This window comes from Cygnus atratus, chromosome 6 (assembly GCF_013377495.2).
Source record: "Cygnus atratus isolate AKBS03 ecotype Queensland, Australia chromosome 6, CAtr_DNAZoo_HiC_assembly, whole genome shotgun sequence".
Lineage (NCBI taxonomy): Eukaryota > Metazoa > Chordata > Aves > Anseriformes > Anatidae > Cygnus > Cygnus atratus.
In genome coordinates this window covers 24,556,361-24,580,810 of record NC_066367.1, presented here as the reverse complement: position 1 = coordinate 24,580,810, position 24,450 = coordinate 24,556,361, and the positions used below count along the sequence as shown (strand labels likewise).

The 24,450-nt window shown below is 40.5% G+C and overlaps 1 protein-coding gene across 1 annotated transcript in view; it reads left to right on the top strand.

The window, feature by feature from the left end:
* Positions 1-24,450, top strand: part of KALRN (kalirin RhoGEF kinase) — a 497,270-nt gene that overhangs the window by 205,566 nt on the left and 267,254 nt on the right. Inside the window, exon 6 of the mRNA XM_050711733.1 lies at positions 16,681-16,803. Coding sequence (XP_050567690.1) covers positions 16,681-16,803 — 123 coding nt within the window. The remainder of the gene's footprint in view (positions 1-16,680; positions 16,804-24,450) is intronic.

Sequence of the window (24,450 nt, the reverse complement as noted above, 5' to 3'; positions counted from 1 at the left end):
GGCCTTTTCCTCTGCCTGGGCTCCTTAAATAAGGGAACTAATGAGAGCTGTTTTACCAGATAGGCTCTATTAGACTCAGACTCCATTTAGTCAAATAAATAATGGGGCATTTGGTTTCTGAAAGAGGAAAATCACAGACACACCGTCTACCGTTTACAATTATTCTGAAGTGCCAGATGAAATATAGGAGTTCCTGGTTTGGAATCTAATTTAACACCATGCAGAGTTAGTCTAGAAGAATACAAAGAACCTCTAGCTTCACAATGAAGTCAAAGCAAGAGAAGATTATCCAGTAAGTGTATAATCTGAGTATTTGAGCCATGCTCATACTATTATTGGAGTATTACATGTGCCAAGGGTTTATATTCCTCAGAAAGAAGGAATGCTGTGCAAGCTATTTGTTGTCTAAAAAGATGCAGGATAAGTTTGATGGAAAAAACAGAATGAAAAATGTAGAAATTTACCCTTTGGTTTAGGAAAGAAGGTGGTAGGAAGAAAGAACTATTGAAATACTGCTGTTTGAGTGAAGGGAGACTATCAGTGTATTTGTGACTGTGTGATACATATCCACATTAACCATTTCATACATTACTTCCCCTTATACTGCACTTTAAAATTCTGATGCTGTATCTTCTGTAATAAAATGCATTACAAATCTGATGATATGATCCTTCTTGCTAATAGGAGCCAGTTTATTTTATTACAGTCCATTAAGCAGGGGAATTGTAACTGCTCCTTTAGTCAAGTGATGCTGTTTGGAGAAGCATTTCTAAGAAATGGATCTTAGCTGACTTTCTGGAAGAGCAGCATTAGAAAGATTAAAAAGATCAGCAATATCTTCACCTCCTTCCTCATTTCCCTTCATCTCTACATTTCCTTCTTTCAGCAGTGTCAAAACACTCTGGAATTGATACATATAAGTAGATGATAGAATTTTCTTATTTATACTATGTCATTACTAACCCTTAAGGATTTGTGTAACACCAAAAGGCACAGCACCTGGGACAGACTCCTCTGACTGAGATAAAATCTACTCAGTGAAAGAACATTTCACCTCTCTTATTTCACTTCTGGAAGCACTTGCTTTCTTTGGTCTGTTCTACATGCCATATATGCAATTGCCTCCACAATTTTGTGTGAAATGTTGGCTTAGAAATTAGTGGAAAGGGGATGTGTCCCAGGGAGCAAGAATGGGAAAGTGGTGAGTGAAGCACTCAGAAGCTGACGGAGCTGTCGTGTGAAATGAATGCAAAGTCAGTGAGTTCTGGGACGTGGTTAATTAGGACTGGGGAGGAGGCATGTTAAGAGGGGAAAGAACCAGAACTGGGATAATAACAAGACCATGTCCTTAGTGTCTTGCACCAAGGAGACATATATATGCCCCCTGTGCTGTTTCATTGGGAAAGGATTTGTTATTGAATGAGCGTATTTAACTGTTAACAGTAATAATCATGCTGGCATAATAAGCATGGATTAGACATGGATTTTTGCGTAGGATTTAGATTTCATTGAAGCTCCATGAGTACCCCATTGGCGTACAGAACTCAGCGTGCCCTGGATTTTCCACCTAAGTACTTACACCATGGATATCACAACAGCACAGTAAGTGAGCATCATAGTAAGGAGCTTTCCTGGAGATTTTGAACACAGGGGGTGTTGTTAGACCTGAGGTAAGCTCCATAAGACTTCCTCAATAAAAGGAGTCAATAAGCTTAGTGTCTTCTGCAGAGACATTTGACTGAGGATCTACATGAGGCTCATTTGAGCATGTTACTTTCATTCTTAGCCCATCCCAAAGGCCTGTGCAGAGAAAGGGTAGTGGCCCTGAGGTACAGATACCGACTGGGAGAGGCACAACACTGGGGTCTGTGCTTGTGAAGATGCATGTGTTTGCAGAGAGCTTTGTAAGAAGAGTGACCAAGAATTTGACTTAGCACAAATGAAATCCCCTGCCCATAACCCCAGAAATAGAGTTCTCAGAGATCCCAAGGTTTCGATTTGTTGTTGGTACTTAGCCCTCATTCCAAAGCAGCTACTTCTCTCTTCATCAGGTGAAGCCACTCAGTTTCAGGCTGGTTTTAGCTGCATCCCTTGATCTGTTAACATGTTGATGTCTCCTTAAGAAAGCAGTGCCTGGTCCTGTAAAGCAGAGGTAGTCTTAGCTTCCATTGGAATTAGTGGAAGACTCTCATGGTCTCTGTAAGAGCTCCCACTGGCAGGTATTCAGCAAGCCTGTGTTGTTAGAGCTCTGTGTGCAGGAGCTGTGCACTTCTGTACGACTCCAGCATCTCTTGAAGCCACCATTTCTAGCTACTGTCTCTGGTGCCAGCCTTACTGATGGCTGGGTTAGCAGCTTTGCCACCCACTTATAGACACGGAACCTTGCTTCCAGCTGGTGCCCTACGCGATATTCCAGTTATGTAAGTGCACACTTTTAATGCTATGGGCACCTTGATTTGCCAGGGTTTGTATTAGTCCTAATGTAAGAAAAACAGGCTTTGAAAATGTTTCTGACACAATTGGTTTTATTTTTAGCTACACAAAAAATGCAGAGATCTCTTTATTTATGCATCTGAAAAGGAATAGAGATATCTTTGTGAACAAAGATTGCTTAATTGCAACATCTAGTCAAGGTATTTTAACTTGCTTTACTTTCTCTTTCTCTGCCTTTTCTCATATATATGGACTCTTGCACAGAGCACAGTGTCTGTTCTCTTCCGAAATCATGTTTCCATGTCTGGTGTCTACTCTCTCATACTGCTAGTGAAAAATTCTTTCTTTTCTAATCTGAAGTTTCCCCTGGCATATGGTGCCTTTTTTGGTATAGAGATTCTCACTAGATGGCTGTTCTTCCCCATTCATAAAATCAGGCTTGGGATGCCAGTGTGGGGAAGGGAAGTCAGCTATCAGTCCAAATAAGCTGCCATGTAAATAGAAGATCATCGAGGACTTACCGTCACTCCTGTTATCCTTATGCCATCCTTTGTATTTAAGCCCACCCTGAAACTAGGATGACAACAGAGGGGATGAGCCCCATGTTCAACATAAAGTGTTTGCTCTGATGCAGAATTGCTAATACAAGGCAGAACACAGAAAACGGGTGCAGTTATGTTCCTAAATTGTTGAACTGGCAGACACCATCTAAAAATATCAGATCTTAAAACATTGGAAGGATAATTATATAGATGACATGTAAAGGAGGTTCAACTTGAGACTGAGCTGGGTGCACAAACAACAGTTAAGTGCACGTTTATGCAGCACCTAGCACAGTAATAGACTGAATTGGGCTGGGGAATTGGCTGTTTCCAGCAAAGAAATGCAGCTTTGCAATTGTAAAAATGCCCTTGCAGATGTAACGGCACGGAAACGTTCCTTCTGAATACAGGTACATATCCACACATGATTTAGGTTGCTTTAGTATAGGACCGAGAATATTCAGCTTCACTTAAGATGTTTTGTGTAAAACATTTCTAATAGCATCAAGGACAAAGGACCAACATAGCAAATTCATATCAAAGAGAGAACCTGTGTATCCATTCTTAAAAATCTTTGTGTTTCCCTAAATGAACCTATGCCAGCTCTAATCACTTTTATTTAATTACATCATGCATCTTAGAAAAAAGGAGGCTTTAATAAAACAGGTGAGAATTGAAAGCATGCAACAATAACTCTATTGTGACAGCAGTTTTTCATTAATTTTCAGTGTGTTTATTCAAATGTGTCCTATATTGTGTTCTTTTTCTTTTTTTTTTTTTTTTCCATTTTAAGATAATAGAATTCCTGCTACTCAGTACTGCTTCTGCTCTGTCTTGAGGCAAGTCAGTGCTTTCTGTTTTGGACAAGCCACTATTAGATGGTCTGATGCAGCTGAATAAACAGTATTATATTCTGAATCCATCTTTTCTGATTTTTTTTTTTCTGAAGCTCGGTGGCAGCAGAAAAGGGCTTAGGCTCACGGATACCCCAAACTTCTAGGCTTGCATGATCTCAAACTTCTTATTTATTTATTTTTTTTTTAAAGAAACACAGTTTGCCTAGAAACAGAAAAATAACAAGGGATGGTTGCACACAGAATGTGCATTGACAGCCTCTTGTGATGCCGTGAGCATAGATGTTATGTGCTGAAGAGATTTCAGAGTGGGATCAACACCTTCAGTTTTAGTGGGCTCTGAGGATGCAGCTAAACTGTGTATAATCTGCAATGCCCCTCTCCAAGTCATGGACATGAAAGAATTGTTGGGGAACTGGGGGTTAAAAACACTTCAGCATCTATAAAGACAAATTATTTGCAAATATCTTTAATAGAAAGATGAATCCTGTGTAGCCTATATCTTGCAGTTAGAAACCTGCATGCTGGGACTTCCACTCGTTGCAGGCTATAGCTCTGAATTAAAGATGCAGCTAGCTGGCGTCTGCTCTGTTTAATATGAAGTAGGATTCTAGCAGGTTGCTAATGCCATCCTCAATTTGTTGCCGACAATCTAAAGTGAAGAGTTGTTGGAGCGGGAAGTAATCATGGGGGGCTCTGTGGGAACTGTTCACTACTTTGACCACTGCTGGTCACACTTAATAAGATCCTGTTCTTGGTATCTGTAGGAAAGAACAGATTTTGCAAGATCAAGAGGTCATTGTAGAAGATTTTAACTTCCCTCAAAGCACAAACAGAGCTCATTTCTGCTAATTAGATTGCAAAATCAAAATGTCTTCTTTATTAGTGGTGTACCAAAGGAGCTTCTGGATTTTTTAGTGTCAAGCTTCTATCCTGCTATATTCTTTTTTATCAGGCAAGGCCACAGGGGGTCTTCCTCTGTGTACCAATTGCACTATGAACATTTGCTTTTCTGCCCTTCCATCCACCAGTAGAAAGTTTAGGGACAAAGCTAATAACAACAGGACAAATCCACAAGTACGTGCCAATTGCTTTGTGTAGCTCCTACAACTGAAAGCCGCTACAAACCCATTCTTGCCATCTGGTTTGAGGAAGTGTGGGATTGCCTTGCCTGCTGAGCAGAGCAGTAGAGGTAATTGGATAAATACGCATCAAAAATCTTCCCAGTGGATTTTTTTCTAGTGGTGAATGTCACCTACCATGTTACAACCATCATTTGTTTCTCTTTGGAGGAAGTGACAGGACTCCTTTTGGAGCCCACCGTTGATATTTCTGTTTCTGTTGCAGTGAGTCTGTAGCTGGTCTGACAGATCAGAGGGTACAAACTTCCTTCCATAACATTTCCACAACTGAACCTGAGTTCAGACTCCATAAGCAAGGCACATAAGAATTTTCTGAATTCCATTTGCAGTGCTGATTTTTTAGATATGGACAGTTGTCCATCAAGAGGAGCAATCATCTGCCAGAGATTGATTGCTGTTGAGCTGGATCAGCATTGGAGCAGCAAAACGAAAAGTACAAAGAATGCAAGGTTCAAAGCAAAAAATGGGGAATTAAAAACCACAGGGGTTAATTGCCTTTCCTCCTGTCACACGGGAAGTCTGTCCTGAAGTAGGAGTCCTGATCTGATGTGTAAAATAGATATCTCAGTGCTTTCAATCTTTCTGTATCATTTCATCCTGCCCTGTGCTGCCAAATCTGTATATTCTTTTGTTGTTTTTTTCAGGCAGCTAAATATGTTGCCTCCACAGCACTTAGAAATGAACCCGATCTTTTTGATGGGTGTGTAAAAACAGTAACAACTCCTTGCTCCACTGCAACAGCTAGGGATGAAGAAGACCTGCACATTTCCTTCATGCTAAGTGTGCCCTATAACATAGTTATAGCACTCTACAGCACTTACTATCCAGCTTGCACTGGATCATCCAACACGGCTGTGACCTTTCAGAGTAAGAGGGCAGAACATTAGCTGAGTGATGGCGTAGTTCCTGCTTTGTTTCCTAACTCTGGCAGCGATCGCCTCGCAGTCCGTCCGCGCCTAACTGTAAGGAAACAGCTCTGAAGCCCACCGTTATTGGAACTGGAACATGGTGTGCTGTACTATTTGTAGTTTCCTGCTGCCGACATTGGATATGCAGTTACTATTCCTCTTGCTTCCTCCATGAACATTAAAATGGATCCAAAAATAATTGAAGGCAGTATGTTCTGATAGAATATTTTTGCATTTGCACAAATTTCCTCTTTATTTCTGTTGCCAATTTTGACATAGAGCATTTTGAAGCTGTTTCATCTTCTCCAACTTGGCACCACTGGGAGGCACAGGAATGCTCCCCTGATCAGTATGGCAAGAGAAAGTGTTTTGGCATCTGAATACAGACTTAAAACTCATTTTTTAGGCACAAATATAGGATATTATAACCAAGAAGTTCTGCTTTAACTAATGAAGGCAAGGAGACCCAAATGCTCTAAAGGGCAAGGAAGCCTACACATACAGAAAAAGAGAAGAAAGCAGCTTTTTTTTGTTGTTGTTGTTGTTGTTGTTGCTTTGATCCTCAGGAAGGTTAGGTGCTAAAAGCCTAGCTGTCAGGAAATAATGCAATTACATTGTGCATGAGGTTAACAGACCTATTCTGCAGCATCTTTCAGAGGTATCTGTGTGATTATTCCTAAATGAACATCTTCCTGGCCTGGATGAAATGCTTTAAATGGCCCACACTTGGCAGAGTTTAGGTTCTTAAAAGTATATCTTAAATTAGACTTCATATCTATTTATAGGGAACACATGATGGTGGGTATGCAGTCAAGAGGTTGCCTCCTCAGGAACTGGTGGTGGCTGAAGAGGTGAAGCCAAGAGCACAGTCAGTGGTTGGTTTCCAGCAGTATCAGTGTCACTTCAGACCAAGATGCTCTGGCTTTTCTTCTTGCATACCATATGCATTATGAAAAAAAAATCAGAAATGTTTTCTTGAGCCTTCATGTATTGCCAAAATCTTTGATGCCTTACTTCTAACACAGGTACTGAAAAGGTGTTGCAAGCAAACCAATCTCAAGTTGAGAAATTTTGCTTAGTTTATTGCTAATCAACACACATGTCTGATCTTGGTAATGGTGATGAGAGGCAAAAGTAGGACACAATGAAAGAGTCTCAATTTCCCCTATTTTTGTCATGGTTTATAGTCAGTCCATCAAAATACTTCTGGCAAGGAGACAGGCAGTGGAGGAAGTCAGGGATAATGTTTGCACAAGTTTCTTTCTGCCAATATTACAGCTACTCTCCGATTCTTAACATTTTCCTAATGCTGTGTTCCTTAGTGTCCCTGTCCCAGCATGGGTCACCTCTGGTCCCTCAGCGGTGTCTGTGCCATGGAGCCCCCCCACCCCACCCCACCCCTGAGAATGTCTTCAGTCCTCAGCTGCTGCCATTTTCTTCCCCAAATGCTGTATCTGCACACCCCTCTGGCTGACGGGCATTTTGGTGTGATGGTTGGGTGCTGGCACGTGGTGGTTTTCCCCGCTGGGGTGGCTCATGGCCTCTTCCTGCTGCCCCACTGTGCAGGCCCTCGTTGGTGCCTGTTGTACAGCAGCATAGGCAAGCACCATTGTTAGAAACCCCTGCTCCTCACCAAGTCAGCTTTCACAATCCTTGTGATTTGGAGTGAGCTGGATTTTAATCTTCTCAGCAGCAAAACTCTTCACTGAGGTAGGCCCTACGGCAGTCCTCTGAAAACTGGGGAGCTGGAGCAGCGGCAGCAAGGCCTAGTGCCACCTGAGCTTGTGTCCTGAGGTGGGGAACACATCCACCCTCGCAGCTTGCCAGGTTTGCTGGTGTAGAGGGGAAACATGGAGCTGTGTGGTTTATGGGATATGGAAATACCCAGGGTACAGCCCACCTGCTGCAGTGGGGCCTGCTGGAAACACCCCAAATTCCAGCAGGAAGCTGGTGCCTTCGGCTGTCCTTCTGCAGAGAGATGCTGGCTCCAGCCCTGACGTTTCATGACTTGTCGGGAGTTAAAACCTGTGATTACCCTACAGCTGTATCTCTGGGCTTCAGACACGGGTAATTTTGGTAGAGGAAATGCCAGGCTTCTGATACAAAACAGTAAACATCTGTCTGGCTGTTTCGTTTGTAGTGGCAGCTATTTGGAGTTGCAGGAATGTCACACATGCTGGGAATGGAACCAGAGCCTATAAAGTCATCAAACTCATACAGCATTTTCAAGTGAATGAAGTTTACTATATATCTCCGAGATTGTGAACATTGAGAGGAAGATTTCCTCATCTGGGAGAACCACTCTGATCTCTTCATAATTTATACTGGTTTTTTGTTTGTTTGTTTGTTTGTTTGTTTTTGTGTGTGTGTTTTTTGTTGTTGTTGTTGCGAGTGCTGTTTATTTGTTTCTTTTAGTATTACAATTGCTGTGCAGCCAATGCATTGATTTGCACTTAGGTAGCACACAGTTTTCTGCAGATGAGTTATGCTTGGGAAAGGCAGTTTCCATTCTAAGGAACAGAAAATTCTTTCCAAGAATGCCTGAGTGTTTGGTGTCTCCAAGTGTGGTGGAAAGGCACAATATTTCAAAAAAAGTGAAGCAAACACAGGGATGCATAAAATACGCCCAGATATCATTAGTCATATTTATGTATTCAGTATCTGTAATTTTCTCCCACCTTCAACAATAAAATTATTGCTTCTTATTCAGCATTACAGGAATCTCATGCCTTACTCTGTGCATGACTGTGCCTTCATATCTGTCAGGAAAAAAATACATATCTCTTACTCTGGTATTTAGTAGGAAAATTCAGAGTGAGTATGTTAGAAGGGGTGCTCTGACATTAATACAAAGCTATTTGTCACGTCACACATCTAGCTAATTTTCTAGTGGGTTGACAGTTGGGCCCATTGTCTGGAATAATTTAACGTGCTGTAGCTTAAACTTACTTTACTCTATGAATCATATACACAGATATTTATAATGGAAAAACTGTGTTCATGCAGTGTTGAGGTTACACAAATACAGCTGTAGGTCTGAATCTTCAGCTGGTGTAAATTGGCTTCATTGGCACAACACCAATTTGCCCTGGCTGAGGACCATGCCGAACACATGTGAAAGGGAAAGGTCTGGCTGAAGTATCAGCTTGTCCACCACTGTCTGTGAACAAGAGACATCATCACTGTGAACAAGAGACAAACACAGAAACAAGCACAAATTTGTGTTTAGGCCCTGGTTTAGCAAAGCACTTAAATGTACACTGAGTCTATTTTAAACCTGTAAGTATTTTGATTTAATTAAAGATGTATGTTACAGAGTGGAGATGGGGATTTCAGTTGGGAATTCTCATGTGTTGAAGCAGTTGTCATCAAAATTTTCATCAGAATTTCTCCTTGGGTCCAAAAATTATTCTGGGCCAGGACAGTCCCACCAGAGAACAGCCATTCTCCTAGTAGGCCTCTATATGACCTGCCTCATGTCAGGCCCTGTGGGCACTAACTGGTGTTAATGACCCTAACCAGCCTCATCTGGGTCCTCCCCAACACCTATTCATGGGCCCATAGCTTTGGCTCTGCTCAGCTGTAGGATATTGGTCTACATCCCTGCCCCAACCCTGCCCAGCCTGGCCATAGGCTCTGCTGAACACCACATGGATGTATGGCCTGGCTTTCTGGTATGACCTGGGAGCTGTTTTGCCCCTATGGACCTTCCCTGTGATGAACTTCTTGATTCAACCTGGCTCTTAGGTCTTGGGGGCTGTAGGGTGGCCTCTGGCTGAGGAGTCCCCTGCCTGCTGCTGGGTCATGGCTCCCAGCTCCTCATCCCGTAGGGAGTGACTGGCCTGGATACCCACCATTGACTCGCTGTTTGGCTGAATTTAGCCCTTAGGCTGGAGCAGGGAGGTTTCCTGTATTCTAGGTAAATGGGCTTGTTTGTTGGGCTGCTGGCTCTTTTGCAGTGGAAGACTTTTGGCTCTTCTCATATACCTCCTTTGTGGAGGTGTTGCATGCTTTCTTGCTCTTTCTAGATCTATAGGAGACCTATGTATAGCCTGTTCTGATTAAACTGTAGCTATGTTTCTTGTTTGGAGGCGCTAGAGATTTTTTAATATTGTTATTATTTGGTTAATTGCTTCTTATAAAGGTAGCTGATACAATGCTTTCTGAGACTGAGTCCTCCTGTGTCAGTATAGGTTGTGTATGTGCCACAAAAACGTTGTGTGGCCTTCTTCTTATTCAAATACTGGTGAAGTTCAATTGCAGGAGATGCAAGGCATATGGCTTGATTTATTTTTAACTGAATTGCTCTGAATGCTTTAATTCACTTAATGTGATAGGCATAGACCTTTTAGTTGGAAACTTTTTGTGAACCTCAGGAGAGAGGCTCTGGCAGTTACTGCTCTACGTGTGTTATTATTTTGTTTATATTGTGGAGGCATATGAAAATGAACTTGCTTAGCCTTAAATGGCTTTGGAGTGGAACTTTCCGCTTTCTGTTGTAGATTAGTCAACTTAATACTGGCTGGGTAGTTTTGAAATTCCAAAATACGCATGGATTCTTATATGGATGTTTCTTTAATAAGCAACACAGGCTTATTTCTAATGGTTTCCCACCTATAGACCATGGTTTCTTAGTAGTTGGTATTCGTTAAAGCTGATTTATTATTCAAAGATTTTGATTTGCTGAAACACCTTGAAAAACTTTATGGGGCCCACAAACTGGAAGGAGTACAACAAACACTGTTACAGTAGGGCATATTATTTGGTTTTCATCTGGCATATAATTAGTCATCTGTCCTCTACTCAACTACAGGCTTTTTTTTTTTTCTTCTTTTTAGATTAACAATGTTTTTTCTCTTTGTTAGCAGCATATGGAGGCATACTGTGAGAATATGTTTATGCCTGGTATGTTATATGTGAGACTGACTGGAGTTTATTTAAAAAAATTCCGCCTTCTATGCTTTTTCTGAGTGCTCTTAAATTTGCTTTTCTTATTTGGAACATAATTTGAGCTGTGTTTGTGAGAGCAAATCCGGTAACTGCTACTGTTATTTGTCAATATTTATGCTGGAGGTGACCAAGAAAAAAAAAGCCAGGTAATGCAGTAGGTACGGATGTTGATTCAGTAGCTGTTGCTCTCCTTTTTCTCCTTTTCTATGAGGCCAGAAGCACAGATGAGTCTAGATGGCATCAGCTAGAGCATTTCCAGGGAGAAGAAAAATGGTATTCCTCAGAGTCCTGTTAGGACATTACCTTGGATGGTAAGATGACCATCAACCAGAACGTGTACAGAGAGAGGCTGTGTCTTAGAAGGAAGGACTAAAAGACCTGGGCTTGTTCACACTGGAAAAGGTTTAGCACCTGGGAGGAGGACATGTTTTAACTTGAAGGACAATGTTGACAGAAGAGCAAATGTGTATAAACTACCCATGAGCCTGATTTAGACCTGGGAGACTATGAAAAGTTCATACTGAATATCCCTGAGAATACCTGAAGGTATTCTTGATGTGTATCCTATATTGTTCTTCAAGATGGTGTGGTTATAGTAGTCATCATTCTGCCTTTACTTACCTGTGTGAATTTGATATCTATGGCTCAGAACTACAGACGAGATGACTTGCTACAAGCAGGGTCACAATTAATTCCAGTTGTGTTATAGTGTTAGGTGGATTTGGTTGTGTATGTTTGTTTTTTTTTAACATGTATGACCAACTTCATTAATGAACTACATTTCGTTCACTTGCTGCCAAAAGATTTGACCATGAGGGCTGTAATCCTCCCACCAGTACCGCTTGGTACAGGGTGTGCTGTTGGCCACGTGATGGGAGCATCATCCTGTGGTGCTCTGCCCGACTCTTCCAGAATCCAGCACCAATGCTCAGTGAGATCTGACAAAAGCCAGAGAGCAGAGGTTGCTATCTGAAATATTACAAATCCCATTTTATCAGAGCTAGGGCAGGGCAGCACGCAATCTGCAGGCATGCTGTTCCACATCCGTGTGTTTCTTCTCTGTTCCCAAACAGCTGTTCTCACACTGTTCTCACTAGCCTGCCAGATGTTACAAATCCAAGGAAAGTGTGGGGTCCCCTTCTCCCTCCATTGGACTTATTCATGACCAGCTGGAGACCTGCTGTTTGGTCTACCACTTAACCTGGATTTTTCTAGTAACTTATCAACTTTGACAAAACATGAGGTTAAGAACTCATTGTTGCCAGCACAACTGATGTTGGAGATATAATCTGATATCCTAACTCTCAAGTGAAGTGGCCTTGAGATCACATGTGTAATAATTACAGGTGCATGTATAATCATTAACGAGTGTTGAGGTAGATGTTTTAGCAAAGCTTTCTGAGGAGACCCTTTGGACTGTTTTTGGCTCTTCTGACTCTCTCGTAAGGGATTAATTCTCTTAATTAAAAGTAGGTGTTGTTTTTTTTCTATAATTAACATTCTTCAATGTGTGTGTTTTCTTTCCTTTACATGTTAGAGACAGGGACTACAAAAGATAATCACACTGAAAGTTTATCTTCTGTTTTAAGTGTGCTTAACCCCTCCTGCCAGTTACTCAGTAACTGGAAAACTCCAGTCATTGGTCTCCAGATTAGCCACAGCAGTGCAGCAAAGTGCCAGTCAGGGAGACGTTGAGGACAGCTGGTTTGCATGTTTTAAGTGATAGTGTCTGATCTCAGTTATTCTGTGCTCCTGTTTAGTGTGAATTCATGACTGCAGGAATGATTAGCAGACTTAAGAGAATTAGCTCACAGGCAGTCAGCACCACTCCAACTAAGAAGCAAGTCAAAGGAATAATTCAAGATCCATTAATTTTATGGTGATCACGGGGCTAGGTTTGTAAGGGCTCTTTTTAATGAATGGGATGAGATCCATTGATACCGTACTGTCTAGCAATGTTATAATGACATGGAAATTCTCAGCTGAGACACCGTCTAGTCTAAGCTGATCTCACAGGGCACATTTTCTGGATTCTGCTGTTTACTGCATTAAAAACTCATTTCTTTGACAGGGAAACTAACTTATCAAAGGATGTTGAACATTTTTCCAGGAGCCCAAGTTAGGCCCTTGATACTAGAGCAGTCTTTGCAGGATGGAGTAAAACAGCAATTATAGGGTCATTGCCATGCTCACATCCTTACTAGTGTGATTTAATTAAGCAAAGAAAGCAACACGCTAACTTCAGGAACACAGGAAGCATCAGTGTTTCTCACGTGGAAAACAAGTTTAACTAGAAAGCTTTCAGGAAAGACTGCTAGTAGTGTGGGCAGGCAGGGCAGACAATGCGGACAGGCCTTCGTATTGAACCCGCTGGCCACATGTTGCCATCTCTCATAGCATCACCATGGATCACCCAACATCTGGTATATTCACAGAGCCTCAACTTCCAGTCATATTATGAGAAAATCATTTTAAGTCTGTTTATGGACTTTGTGGTTGAAGAGAAAACACAACCCATTGGATCTCACAAGCAACCAAGACTTTATTTATTTATTTATGTAAATCCCTGATTGTTAAGCAAATCTTGTGGTATGTAGGATGGTGATACTTATCATTCCTGTGCATCCTTGATTAGGAGGGTGAAAGCACAATTTTTCCCATGTTGCCAGAGATGTGTGATAAAGAAAACCTGATCCCTTCTCATGGTATTTGGAAAGTGACTGTAATTCAATGAGCATGAAGCAGAAATGCTTGAAATCTCTGAATGAACAAGCCCTGGAAACAAAAGCAGTATAGACAAATCAAACCACTACTGTGCCCAGGCTGTTCTGGTTTGGGGCATCAGACTAGTATTTCCACACAGCACTGGACTAGGCCATGCAGAGGTACCAGTTCACCTGGAACTCGTTTGGGTACATTGCCTTTAGTGATGCGTTGCGTAAGGTAGATGTGCCTACGGTCTTGCAAAGCTCTGGCTGTTGAGTAAGGCAGAAGTGATTGTATATACTGCTTATTAGTCATTAAGACAGAAGTGCAATGAATGCTTTTACTGAGCAAAGTGTGTCATTAACCATACTTCAGATCACAGTGAATCTGCATCTCTTCTTCTCTGTACTCCTTCCTGGGCATCTCGCTTCATTTTCTTCCTGCTTCAAACAACATGAAACTCAAAACTCTTTCTTCTGAGTTTTCAAGTCAGAGAAGCTTGCAGCAGCTAATGGGAGAGACTCCAGACAATATTGGTGGGGGATAATTTGCTACAGGCATAGGCTAGCTGAAACCAATGTTACCTTTTTTATGAAGAATATAATAGAAAGATTCAAAGTCTAATTTGAAGTGAAGAGTCTCTTCCAACATCTGCTGCTGTCCATGAATAGAAATTGAAAAAGCATACTGTTTTGAAAGGTGATACAGACCTCATCATGTGTCACTCAAAATTCCTGAAGGTCATCCTTTCAACTGCTTTGTGTATTTCAGTTGACTAAACAAAAAGATGATTCATCTTTTAAATTTCATTTTTTTCCTTGATAGTCTATTATTGTGTTTTAGAAGGCAGAAGCATGATTTAACTTAACCCACATTCTCGTTCAATGATGTGTGTATAGATTAGATGAAGGAAATGCTCTCTATCCACAGAATAATAGATTAGTAGTTTAAATTACTTGTCTTATAAAGATCCTCATTTGGCCTTGCTGACCATAAACTTAGATTTACTGTTTATTTTCAGTGGATTGCTGCCAGTTTTCTTCTTGAATGTCTTTAGATTGTTTAAAACACTAAAAAATGTTCACGTTGACCGTTTATCTACTTATAAGTAGTCTGTGTTCATTTCTAAGCAGAGATATAAAATCTTGTTGTTGGGACATGAACTTCACTGCTATGGAATCTTTCTTGTTTTATGGCATTTTTTTTAAGTCCACAAATGTGGAAAGTGATTTTGTGCTTATTTTTCTTGTTAAATCTTAAAAAATTGGGGAGAAAGGAATCCAATGAGAGAACTTACTATAACCTGAAGAGCCACCTAAAGCTTTCTTATTCTGTTTAATTGGCAGTAGTATTTGAAAGCCCTGATCTCATCCTTGCATTAAGTCTTATTTGCACTGTCTGAAAAAAATGGTGGTAGGCCTGAAATTGGATCAGCTCCATTGGTACAAATTGGAAAGCAGCCAACTTGAAGATATTACTTTGAACCTGCATCATTGTAACTTGAATCAAATTTACCCTTTAAGACTATTCATCAATATGAAATAGTGGAGACTCTGTAGTTGCAAGTGTATTCTTATAAATAGAAGATTAAGAAATCAGGTGTAAGTGACAGGTTTTTGGGACTGGCTCAGTGTCGTGTGTCTGGTGGCACTGGAGCACTTGCAGTGTTTATTTTCCTTCTAATGAAAGGGATACACAATATTTTTGCTGCAAATCCCCTGCACAGCAATTCATCCCTGTGCTGAATTGAGCACTCAGCACAAAATGCTGGGTTTATCTCAGGAATTTAAAGTTACCCAAACAGGGCCTTTTCTTTGCTCTTGGGAGCACCATCTCTACAGGGAACAGATAATGGATGCTGAGAAACTCAAGCAAAACATGGTGCTTTTCAGGTGTCACCGTCTGAAAATTGTTATTCAGTGCTACAGAACAAAATGTCTGCTGGCTGGAGGACTCATCAGTGGTGTAACAAAGATCTGGACTGATCCCTTGACCATAAGGTGGCTGCTTAGAAGCTGCCTTACTTTCCACTTTTCACCCTAAAATGCTTGCTTTAACACCTAGGACTATATTGACCTGCCTGACCTCTGCTGCCTCTAAAATTAGTTTTTCTTTTCCTTATAATGAATTGGTGAGTTTATTTTTTGTTGTTGTTGCTATAGAGCTCTTATTAACAGAGAGGTCCTTGGCTCGCTGGAGACAACATGAGGGAACGAGGGTTGAAGGGGTTCTCTAATGAAAATGTTTGCAGGAATAAAGAAATCCAAGATTGTAATGCCTGCACAGCTGCAGACAGGCATAAGGAATGAAAGGTTCCCACTTTGAAAGCATTTAGTCTCCAACACAACACAGAACAAGCCAAATTGTAAACGTACTATCTCCTATCTGTCCTGTGACAGTTATAATGAATGAACGTGCTGTGGATTGGAGTGTCACATTAACATGCTACAAAATAAGGAATGAGTTTAATCAGCTTTATTCAACATATTTCTATCTGTGCCTGAAGTACTGAACTATACATTTTACTTGGAAATAAATTTGGAAGTGGGAGAAGTTGGAATGTGTACTCTTTATAGATATTAATAAAATATTTTTTTCATCCCAAAAATAATAAGTGGAAGATAGACTTGGTTTTGGCATTAGAATTGGAAAGATCTAGGAAATAGGTGTAGGAAGTCAACTGGGTATTTGGATACAACATTTGGAAACTTTATGTATAGACTGTAAAGAAAGGGGACGAGAAAATCCCATCAATAATTATGGAATTTTTGGTCTGTTTCTGGATTAAGGGTACTTTATGAACTGTTAGATCTTTGGTAAATGAAGCAACCCCTGATTTAGGTCCCTCTGCTGCCATCTTTCTATATATGAAGTTACTATTACATGTAGGAAAAGACTGTAGCATCGGTTTACTGAGGAACATGCTTTATGAATTGTTTCTTATCCTATCACTCTGTTCATGTGGTGATAACTTAAATGCTGTCATTGCTTGAGCAGCGTATTTTGATAAGGAACATTTATTTGTAAGGCAACATAGGTGGGTGTGGGGTGGTGGTCACATAAAATTCTACAGTTCAAAGACATTTATATTTTGTGCTGTCTCAATTTTTTTCATTCCTGTCTAACGCTTTTTTCCTCCTTCTAGATGTTCGACTGGATCAGCCACAACAAAGAATTGTTCCTGCAGAGCCACACGGAGATCGGCGTGAGCTACCAACATGCCCTTGACCTACAGACGCAGCACAATCACTTTGCCATGAATTCAATGGTGAGTTGGGGGCACGCTGTGAACAGTGGCTCTGGGAGTGTGAGCAAGGAAGGAGAAGGCACTTGAGGCTGCCTCCAGGTCAGGGAGTGCTGAGGACCAACGAGAGGTGAAGCAAGGAAGGTCAGGCTGGGCTGTGGCAGCAGCCCACTTTCTGGGAAGAAAAGTGATGCTCTGTCTGTCCAGATACTGATATGATTATTTCCTTGACTTAAGATCAGTACAGTCCTGTGGAGTTTGTTTACATTTTGGAGATTGAATACAATATTTTTCACGTTTTTGACATTTCTTTGGGAATTAATGAGAGCTCTGTGTAGTCCTTTAATAATTTACGCTTCTTCCCCTATACCCTGCTAAGGTACTTTTCAAAACTTTGAAAAAGAGACACTAATTAAGCTGTCAGTTGTGGCCATGGTGGGATTTTGGCTTTTTCAATAGTTAATTGGTTAGTCCTTTTTAATGCAACTCACCTCACCTTAGGGTTATTTTACTTTCCTTTTTTAAAAAAAGGAAGAAGTGTCATTATCCATTTTTAAGTGCTTTGCCTTTTTTTCTTATTCTTTCCTTGCATAAGATATTTTTTCTGGAAACTGCCCTGCTTTCAGCACAGAAGTGAGGACTGCATGTATTGATGTTTTGATTGTTGCCGTGGGTTAGAGAAATGGATGCATACCTCCTGCTGCAATCACACAACACAGAGATGAGCTCTCTCTGAAGGCTGTCAGCTACACAAAAGCTTGCCCAAGTCAGCCAACGCCTGCAGGTGTACCCGTACACACTGCATGGTCAGACTACATTTGCATTGGGGCTGAGACTTCAAAGGTGGTGGTTGACATTTAAGTCACTAGAGAGCCACACCACACTGTGCTGCCAGAGGGCAAGGTGCTGTCTGAAATGTTAAAGACTGCCCACCACTTTTATAAGATTGCATTAACCCTGTTACTCGGGCCAAATTTCAGCTCAGGTAATTAAATTCCACCCAACATTTCCACCTGTCTAGCTATTCCTCACTAAAGCACTGTGCCTCACTAGGGCAAGGCATAAAAGCAGAGGATGAGAAATGTTTATAATGTCTGTTATGTATTTATTGTGATTATAATTGAAATGAGCACTGAAAAATAGGCTCTAGGCAACTGATTGCTAAGCTTGCAATCACAAAGCCAACTAGCAAAATGCAGGGTAGAGCAGCCTCCGGGTAGCAGTGCTGTTCACAGAATCCTAACGAATAAATGTGTCCTGGAGGTTAATGAGTTAAAAGGATTATGATAGATGTAAATTCAGTCATAATCCTTCACAAAGCATTTTCAGAAGAGTCAAGTTGAAAGACCTCCCTTCACCACTCTTGTGGTACTGCCTGGCATTACTTTTCTAAAAATATCCGGGAACTGAACTTGGAAAGAGATGATCGTTAATTGAAAATTAACGGGTGATCACAAGGGTGCTGTATAATGGAAGAAAACCTAATTTCCTCCATTATTCTTCCTTCTGTCTCCAAGTGAACTTTTGGGATGAAGAATGCAAGGAAGTGAGACACTTGCAAAAATCGTGGGGTCCCTTCTGAGGGTGGCCGTGGCTTCTAGCTGTGCCATCTCACTGCTGCCAAGCTCTTGTCTGATAGAGCTGCCCAGGAGAGAAACCTTTTCTGTTTTGGGGCAGATGATGTGCCTCCCTTTTTGCTGTCTCTGGTGTAAACCACACATGTATAGTCATATGGAGGCCCATATGGTCAGCATGAGTGATACTGCAAAGAAGATTGTCGTCTTCATCTCTTACGCGCACACGATCTGTGTGGAAGGGTGTCCATACTGGGCACCTTTAGCTTTCAACCTCTAAGTACAGTGAGAAAGGGCACTCTGTTCTGCACTAATTAACTGGGCTGAAACGTATGAGCATGTGGCAGAACCCCTTGCTGAAAGGCCTGTATTCCAGTTGTGTCTGCACAATGGCCTTTTCAGGGGGGTTTTCAGTTCCTGGGTTGCACAGGCTGGCAATCAAGATGAGTTTTCCAGCATGGTGACGTTTTCTTGCGGAATTAAACAGGGCTGCTGTCTTGCAGAGGGCCAATCATCCTCTTTTTGGAATAGCTGGCATGAGGGTGACTGTATCAAGCTGAAAGGACACTTGGAAATTAGTGGAAAAGGGGTAATAACCTTAAGCTGCAGGCTCCTTGCCTAACCTGGCGCTGCTGTTCCCATGTCAGTATAATGCTGCTGTCAGCAGTGATGCTGGTTTTTAGATGGAGTAAATTCTTTGTTAGAAAAACAGGAAGTGACTCCTGCTGTCCCCAAAAGTTGGCATCGTGAAGATGAGGGTGTTAGCATGCAGGAGGCATCGGCTTGCTGCATGAGGGTGTTGGGCTGCATACTAGTCATTCTGACTGAGGCAAAGCATGCAGGAAGAGCAAAAGGACATTGAAATTAAAGCAACACTTTCCTGGCCACAGCCCAGCTCCTGTGATAGATGGTAGTTGTCTCTTGGCACGCACGGGAGCTCTATGTGAGCACGTGGGAAGACAATAGGTAGTAAGGATGAAGCCTCTGCACTTCTTTAAGGCAAGAGCCAGTGATAGTCAGCAACAGACTTGGGACAGATAGACTTATTTGAACAAAGCAAATACGGAGGAAGGTGGGTGTTGATTCTGAGTGTGGTGGTAGGCCGTTGTGTGTCCCAAGCCTACACAGCAATCTGGTCTGTGTATTTTGTTAGGTTTTTCTGAACATAAGTAGAAATAAGTAGTCGTGTGATTGCTACCACACAACTGCCTTTACACAGCTGTCTTGTTTTTATAGTAGTATCTTAGCGTACTTATTCAAGCTACTGTTTGATTTCTGCCGAAGACTGTCTGAAAATGGCTAGTGCATGTGTGCCTATTTGATAATATTGATCTTGCAGTAAGAGGTCTAGGTTGTTGTGTTAGGTACACTGTTCTTTGCCTTGCAGCATCTGTTGCCAAAGGCTCTGCTTCTGCAGTTTTCATGTACGTGAATTACTTTTGCACATTGGGAAGCTTCTGTTGTTAAGTTCCCACTGATAAATATTTGTAAACTTAAGGATTAGTATTAAGTAACATGACGCAGAAGGTGTGTGAGAGAAATATAGCTCTGGTGACTTATACTTAAGTACTCATTAGGAATTATAATTCAGTATTTTTCAATATATTCCTGTCATACCCTTGGCTGCTAAGAGAAGATCACAGGAGTTCTTTCCTGTTCCTTTACCAAAAATGAGAGGGAGGGGTCCTTCAGACCTGTTTGCCATCCCAGGTAGAGTAGATTTATCCACCTTGGTCTGAAAACTGAAGATTTTGAGTTTTAATAAACACACACACTCATATCTGATGAGCCTTCAAGCTTTCTCATGCTAATAACAAAACCAAAATATTTAGCTACCACTCTTCAGGCTCAAGATGTAGAGATTGGTTCAAGAATAACAACATTACAAACCCAGGTAAATGGTACTGCATTTTTTTTTGTTTGTTTGTTTCTGAGTCTCTAGGGTGAACTAGATCATACTATTCACTTTTTCTCTGGATGTTTGCTATGTAATTTTATTTTTAATAGAAATTTGCTGTATAATTTAACTAGATCATTTTTAAGCAGTATGTTAGTCACAGCAACTGTTAGACTGAGAACAGTTCAGCTATCATGAATATGAGTAATGAAAAATGTGATCTTGAAGCACTCTTATTGGGCGTGAGGTTTTGGGTTGTTTGGTTTGGGGTTTTTTGCCTTTTTTTTTGCTTTTTTTTCTTCAATACATTAAAATCAGTATTGAGAGAAGATGTAGGTAAGGGTGGCTGTATGTTTTACAGGGAGAAACCATACAGATTTCAGCAGAAGTTGGGTCAGATCCTGGATCTTTTAAGGTCTTTTGTTTTCCTTACATTATGCTCAGTACACCGTAGGCCGGGCGTAACTAACAACATTTACAACATTTTTTCTCAGTTCCTCTAGAAGATGCACTCTCTGGGTGTTTATTAGGTCATTCCTTTTGTTGCATGCTCTTCCTAGGTATTCTGTGAACAAAGCTCCTTCTTGAATCAACAATGTTACTTTTTTAACAATAATAATTCTTTTTAAATGAACAATATGGCATATGAAATGTGAAAAAGTCATATTTGAGGTAATAAACTGTAGCATGGTAGTTTTCTTTCAAATAAGCACAGTAGGTATTTTTTTCTGTGATTCAAGACAGTGCTTGTTTTTATTTCAGTTTCAAAATAAATTGTTGGTCTTTATCACAGCTGTTTAATATTTATACTGAAGCAATGCTACTTTTCACTAAGATGAATATTCAGCTCCACCATTTTGTGAGTAATCTCATTCCTCTAGTCAGTTTGGTAGAGGAAAACCCTGGTGTTTCAATATGACGCAAAGCATATTGATCATAGCTCTGCACTTGGATATATGGTATGCGTATCACTTGTTCTGGACTGAAGTTATTTGTATTTCCTTTGCCAGAACTGTTCTGTGCCTGGATACGTTAACCTCCTGAAAGAGTGAGTTATCACTTCCCGTGGAGCATATGTAAATATGGCAGAGCTCACTGCTGCCCATCCTGCTGTCAGGGAGGCAGTTGTCTCTCACTAGATGGAGATGCATATTGTCCTAAGGAAGTCGCAATATATTTCATACATGTTACAATTTTCCTGTAAAGGCTAATAATGTATTTTGAAAACTCCCAACATTTGTCTTAAATGAACAGTATTTTTCTGTATGTAGGCTGAGCTAAAATGCCATCCAATATTATTCTGCAACACTCTAGATGTAATTGGCCTTGTTATAGAAACGTAAAGGTCTTAAAGATATCTCATGAGATTATTTTGTCACTGAAACATTCTGTTTTGGGTTTATGTGTTAGGTTCATTTTGCAGATAGTTTCTAAACTTACAGTAACACAGTGAAAGCTTTTCTTGCTTTTTTTTTTGCCTTTTTTAAACGAAGTCTTCAGCAATCAAACTTCACCTTCAGTTAATCTGCAAAACCCTTCTCTTGAAGCCCACATCCACTGCCACCACAATATCTCAGCTAGTTCTCTAGGAAATGAGATGAACACAGCCAAGTTTCTTGCAGACTTAATGCTTCTCACTGCTCATTTTTCTTTCAAGAGTGTAAGGTATTCTCAATATATGTGTAATAGAAGAAAGTAATGTTCCAGATAGAGTTGGAGGTTTTAATTAAGAGGGAAGGTCTCCCAGCACGATTGTTAGATGATCAGGTCTGAATTAGTGTTGTATTTCCCTGTGGGAGATCATTCCACAGCTGAACCACTACTACTGTCAGTGCTTACTGCTGATGGCTGTTATCCTAACAAGTGTTAGGGACTTTAGCAATGAACACATGCACTGGAAGGAACGGTTATGTTATAGACATTAGGTGTAAAAAGTAAGGCCTCGTTTAGGTTACCGGAATGGACTAAGAGATGGTGGACACACACACACACACAAAAAAAGGTATTCTGAATCTGAAAGGCATTGCAGGTAGCCTCCCTAAACCATCAAAGAAACTTGCGTATCATGATGCTGATGCAATATACAGAGAATTATTTTCTTCTGTTTTGTTTGTCCACCAGGTGTTCTTTAGGAGTAAAAAATAAGTGGATGAAAAATTCCCTCCTGTTGTATTTGCAGACTTTCCAAAAGCAGTCCCTACATGTAGAATAAAGCTTTATCAATGATAAAGGAAATACGTTAGTCAAAACTTGGCTGTACCCTAGTATCACTACAACGTCAACTGAAGTGTTTTTGTCCTTACTTCTAGACATTAATATGTTTTCTCATTGTTTGACCTATTGTATTCCTGTGTAGCCATAAATCAGCGATCCCTTGCAGTGCTCTTTGGGGCCACATCTCTGTTTTTGAAGAGAAAGAGAAAGGAGGGGCAGGGGGAAGGAGAAGACTTAGGTTATATTTAAGGTGAAATTCTCTATAAACCTGCTAGTTTCCTAAAGGAAAAATAAAGTCACAGACATTAGTTGCTCAATTTAATTTACATCCTGTTAGGATAAAAAGATCAGTGTAGTAATAATACAGAAGCTCTCGAATCATTCAGTTTTTAGAGATGAACAAACCAGAGGGAAAGGAAGGTTTAACTCTGTGAAATGTTGACAGTTGGCAGCACAGACTTTTGTTCCATTTTACTCGGAACATTACACATTGGCAGATAAAGATGAAAGCAGCCAGTTTACAACTTTATTCTACTTCACGATGGAAATGTCTTGAGTTTTTTTTTGTGGATTGTGGTCAATTAAATATTTCCTCCTAAAACTGAATTCTAGAGTGCTTTGAAGCTGTATTGCGTTCTATCTCAACCCACAACAGCAATCCAAATCTCCCTCACAATCCTGATCCCATAACTGCAACATCTGATAGGATGTGCTATTCCAAATTTCAGTTTTTAAGTCTTCCCTGTGTCTTGGGTATCTGTGAGACCTTGGATGAGTATTGTGTGTCCAAGCCCCACTTCAGTGTCACTGTCTCCCTGAGGTGTGACAGATAAAGGAGAAGGAAAGGATACCAGTGTTGCAGAGTAGAAGATATCTGCATTACACTACCATTAGGAGCTGTACAGAAGAGCACACCATGTGTGACAGTCTGCTCTTGAATCCATTTATTGCTCAGGAAGCACCAGGGGACGCTGTGGAGCCACTGTTTCCTGAACCAGTTCCACTTGGTGCAGTAAGAACATAGGGTGAGCAGGTGACTCTCAAACTGCTCCTTGCTGGAGGAGCTGTGGAGTTAGTGGGCTGGCTATGGGACAGCTTAGTACTTCTCCATGAGAAAGCTTCATCTAGAAAAGTGAAATTTCCTCTATAAAAATCCTCATCTTTGTGTAAACATGTAAAAAAAAAAAAAAAAAAAGACATAATATATAAATCTCCCTAACTTTAAAAAAAAACAAACAACAACAACAAAAAACCACCTGACTCTAAGAACTAGGACTCTATTTGCTATATTTCAACTAATTGTACCTTTATCCTTCTACTAGTTAGTATGGCTATATACTGTAGCTACCGGGATCCAAGGACTTCAGCTGTTTTCCTCCTATGGAATCATGCCCACTGTATTGCAGTGGCTGAGATAATTCTGTAGGGAAAAACAACAACAAAAAAGGAAACCTATTTTGACACGAAATCAAAAATTCTTCAGCAACATTGTTTATTCTTCAAACACATCAAAGGTCCATTTCTTCAGCTGGTGCACCTTGTCCAGTTTGTAGCAACTGTAGCGATACTATACTGCTTTCCACCAGAATTGCTGACCTGAAATGTTAAAAAGTCATCTTGGCTGAGGCTTAGTCATGAAGGCTTTCTGGGAGAAAAGCTTTAAATATTTATTATTCTAAATTATGTTTAGAGGTGTTTTTAGATCACCAGCCACAGTCAAATCATAACTTTTTTTTTAAATATATGTTAAACTCCAGAAAAAAAAGAAATTGATCAGTTTTCTACTAACCATACAGGAAAAAAAAAGTTTTTTCTTTAAAATTAATCTGACAACTTTTATTTAAATGAAATTTTTAAGAAAGGCTATGAGGTAAGGGAAAAACTAAAATTGGAGGCTGGGTACTGCTTTGTCTGTGTAATTTATGTCACAGCTTTCCCAGTCATGGTTTTACTAGGAGAGCAGTCTGGTTGTGAGGACTGAGGTCA